The 3,017-nt window shown below is 32.0% G+C and overlaps 1 protein-coding gene across 1 annotated transcript; it reads right to left on the bottom strand.

Moving 5' to 3' along the window:
- Positions 1-305: 305 nt before the first annotated feature.
- LOC107476853 (uncharacterized) lies at positions 306-1,693 on the bottom strand. Its single transcript, XM_016096778.3, has one exon. The coding sequence runs from the start codon at positions 1,438-1,440 to the stop codon at positions 511-513; it is 930 nt and encodes a 309-aa protein (XP_015952264.1). The 5' UTR covers positions 1,441-1,693; the 3' UTR covers positions 306-510.
- Positions 1,694-3,017: the final 1,324 nt, after the last annotated feature.

Genomic DNA, 3,017 nt, shown 5'->3' with positions numbered 1-3,017 from the left:
ATTTAAATTTGAAAGGAAACTGTTCGAAATTGGTGTCCAATAATTAATGGAGATGCTCAATTTTTTGCGTTGGGAAAAAAAAAAAAAAAAGGGTCATAAATAAATGCATCGATCAAACCACCATCATTCACATGAATCATTAACTGTTTTAACAGCATGCTAATTTGCAAATTTTGCAGCACATTCTTGTCCATCACAATCATTTCAAAAGTACACAAATTATTAGACAACAGAAAAAGAGAGAAGCATAATTACCATTTACCACAGTGTCAATTAACACAATTAACTTAACATATGGAGGGAAATTAAAATTAAAAAATAAAAATTAAGAGAGTAAACACTAAAGACTAGTAGTATTTTTACCAAGGGTGTTGGTGAAATAATAACAGCACACTACAACCCTAGAGAGAATTCAAGTTCAGAATATTAATTAGTCTAAACTACACTCTAAAATGGATTAATCACATTCTTGAAAAAATCCCGGAAAAAAAAAGACTAGTATTTGGAAATCTAATGTACCATGGATGGCTTGTGAACTGGTGTGAGTGTTGTAGGAGAAGATTCCAATGGAAGAATCTGTGATGAACTTGAAGGAAAGTGTGGTAGATTCTTCTGATGAAGCTGTTTCTGTTCTCTTTCTGTGTTGGTGTTAATGACACTAAGCATTGTTGTTGAATTAGGGGAATCTTTAACTTTAACCTCAGTAGTTTCAGCTACAAGATTCTGATTCTGATTCTGTTGTGCCTTCCTCTGAGCTTCTTCCATCAATCTTCTATACAACTTCTCCTCAGCATCTCTTAAGAACTTGAACTTTGGAGGAGGTGATGATGAAGGCCTAATAAACCTGTTATTGAACTCTGAAGAAGATGGTGGTGAAGATGATTCAAAGAGAGGATTGTTGAATCCTTCAAGATTCTCCAAAGAGTTCCTCAATGGTGAAGAAACCATTGAATTAAGAAAAGGTGTGTCAATTGCAACCATCAAATCACTCAAACTCCTTGTTCTTGAACCTCTTCTGCTCCTACCATCACCACCACACCTTGATTTCCCATCTTCAGATTCCAAATCTTCCTTTGTTTCCTCCTTGATTGTGAACAAGAATCTTGGTGGACCAGCCAGATTGTGAAGCCTCATCAACTCAAGTTCCACACTTTCTTCCACCCCATTATTCTTCAAAACCACATCTTTGTTCTCCAAATCCAAATCAGCTTCACCCTTGTTGTTCCCTTCTTCTTCAGATGCAACAACAACACTCAGAGAATTGTTGTTGCTGCAACACACACCATAAAGCACACCCTTTTCAAGCTCTTCAACCTCAGTATTCTCCTCCTTCTTCTTCTTCTTCTTCCAAAGCAACAAGTAGCAGAGTTCAGCAACAAGAGCCAACAAGAGGAAACCAAACACAACGCTTAAAGCAACACCTAACCCAATAAAAGACATGATGATACCCTTCTTCTTTTTTCTTCACATCCTTTTAACAAAAGGCATATACTTTCTCTCTATTTATGAAACTCACGGTTATGTGAAACACTAAAGAAGAGAGAGTGTAATTTATAGTATAGCCTCAACCACACACATAAGATAGTTCAAGTAGTGGAACACAACACAACACTGCTTTGGGTAAAGGTGCAAATTAAAGTCTTACCTTCTAAACTCAACATAATACAAAACAGCTCAGGTTAAATTGTCTAAGGAACTATAATAGAATTTGTGTTTGGGTTTCAACTTTTGAACAATGAGGTTTGGAAAACGATGTCAAATCTGTTTTTATACTCTTAAATTTTTTTGATATTATAATTTTTAGAGTAAATACCCTTTTCGGTGTCTTTTTTGAAAATTGACGAGACGTCTCCTAACGTTTAAAAAATGACAAATCAGCATCTGTTTATTTCTTCTGTTAGACACATTGACCTTTTTGTTAGACAAATCGGCCTCTGTTTATTTATTCTTTAGACACATCGACTCCTGTCTATTGGCTAATCTAACGAAAAAAATAGATAGGGACCGATTTGTCATTTTTTTAAGATTAGGAGACGATTTGTCAATTTTCAAAAAGGACAGGGTCAAAAAGGATTTTACTCTAATTTTTAATAATTTAATCAATTCTAAAATTTTTTTACTAAATCAAAAAGTTTTTACAATTCAAATCCCATCTTGTTATTATTTTACATGGTAAATTTATTCTTTTAATTTATGTAAAATCTCAATTTAATCAGAAATATGATGTGGTTTATATGGTGCTAATAAAACAATTTACTCATAATGGAACCTGTTTTTATACTCTTGAATGTTTTTTATATGATCATCTTTAATGATTTAATCAAATCTAAAAAAAATTACTAGATTGAACGTTTTTACAATTTAAATTTTGTTATTAATCCACGTGCTAAATTTATTCTTCTAATTTTACATAAAATCTCAATTTTTATTACAATGACAAATATGGTGCCAATATAACACCTTTGTCATGTTATAAATATCAAGAATGAATAATATCTTGTGGAAATTTCACTATCACTAATTAAAAATAAGATCCCAAAATATCTAATTAATGAAAACAATTTACTCATAATAAAATTATGTAAGATTTGGACATAAGTTTCATATATTGTCAGAGATATTCAATTAGATAGGAAGATTAAAACCAGTAAAATAACTAATTTTTTAATGTTTAATTCATAAAATTTTGAGATAGGAAGATTATTTATGGCAAATATCTTGATGTATTTTTGTGGGTAAAGTGTGTGTGACAATGGTTGGAAAGCACCTCACATGGGTGTCATATGTTACTATGATTTATCATCAAAGCCAAAAACATAAACAACAATTTCACTTGACCAATCCGGAAAGAAAATTTGGAAGGAAACAAATAAAAGAAAATAAAATAGATGCTTGATTTATGGGACGGGTTAAAGGGAAAAGTTATTTTATACCAAATTCAATTAATGGGGTCACCAGAGCACACGCAAACACACGCAATCTGATGTGGTTAGAACTTAGAACATAATAAAAACAGC

The sequence above is a fragment of the Arachis duranensis genome, chromosome 3 (genome assembly GCF_000817695.3).
Source record: "Arachis duranensis cultivar V14167 chromosome 3, aradu.V14167.gnm2.J7QH, whole genome shotgun sequence".
In the NCBI taxonomy this organism is placed as follows: domain Eukaryota; kingdom Viridiplantae; phylum Streptophyta; class Magnoliopsida; order Fabales; family Fabaceae; genus Arachis; species Arachis duranensis.
The sequence above is the reverse complement of the archived record's forward strand: the minus strand, read 5'-3'. Positions and strand labels throughout refer to the sequence as shown.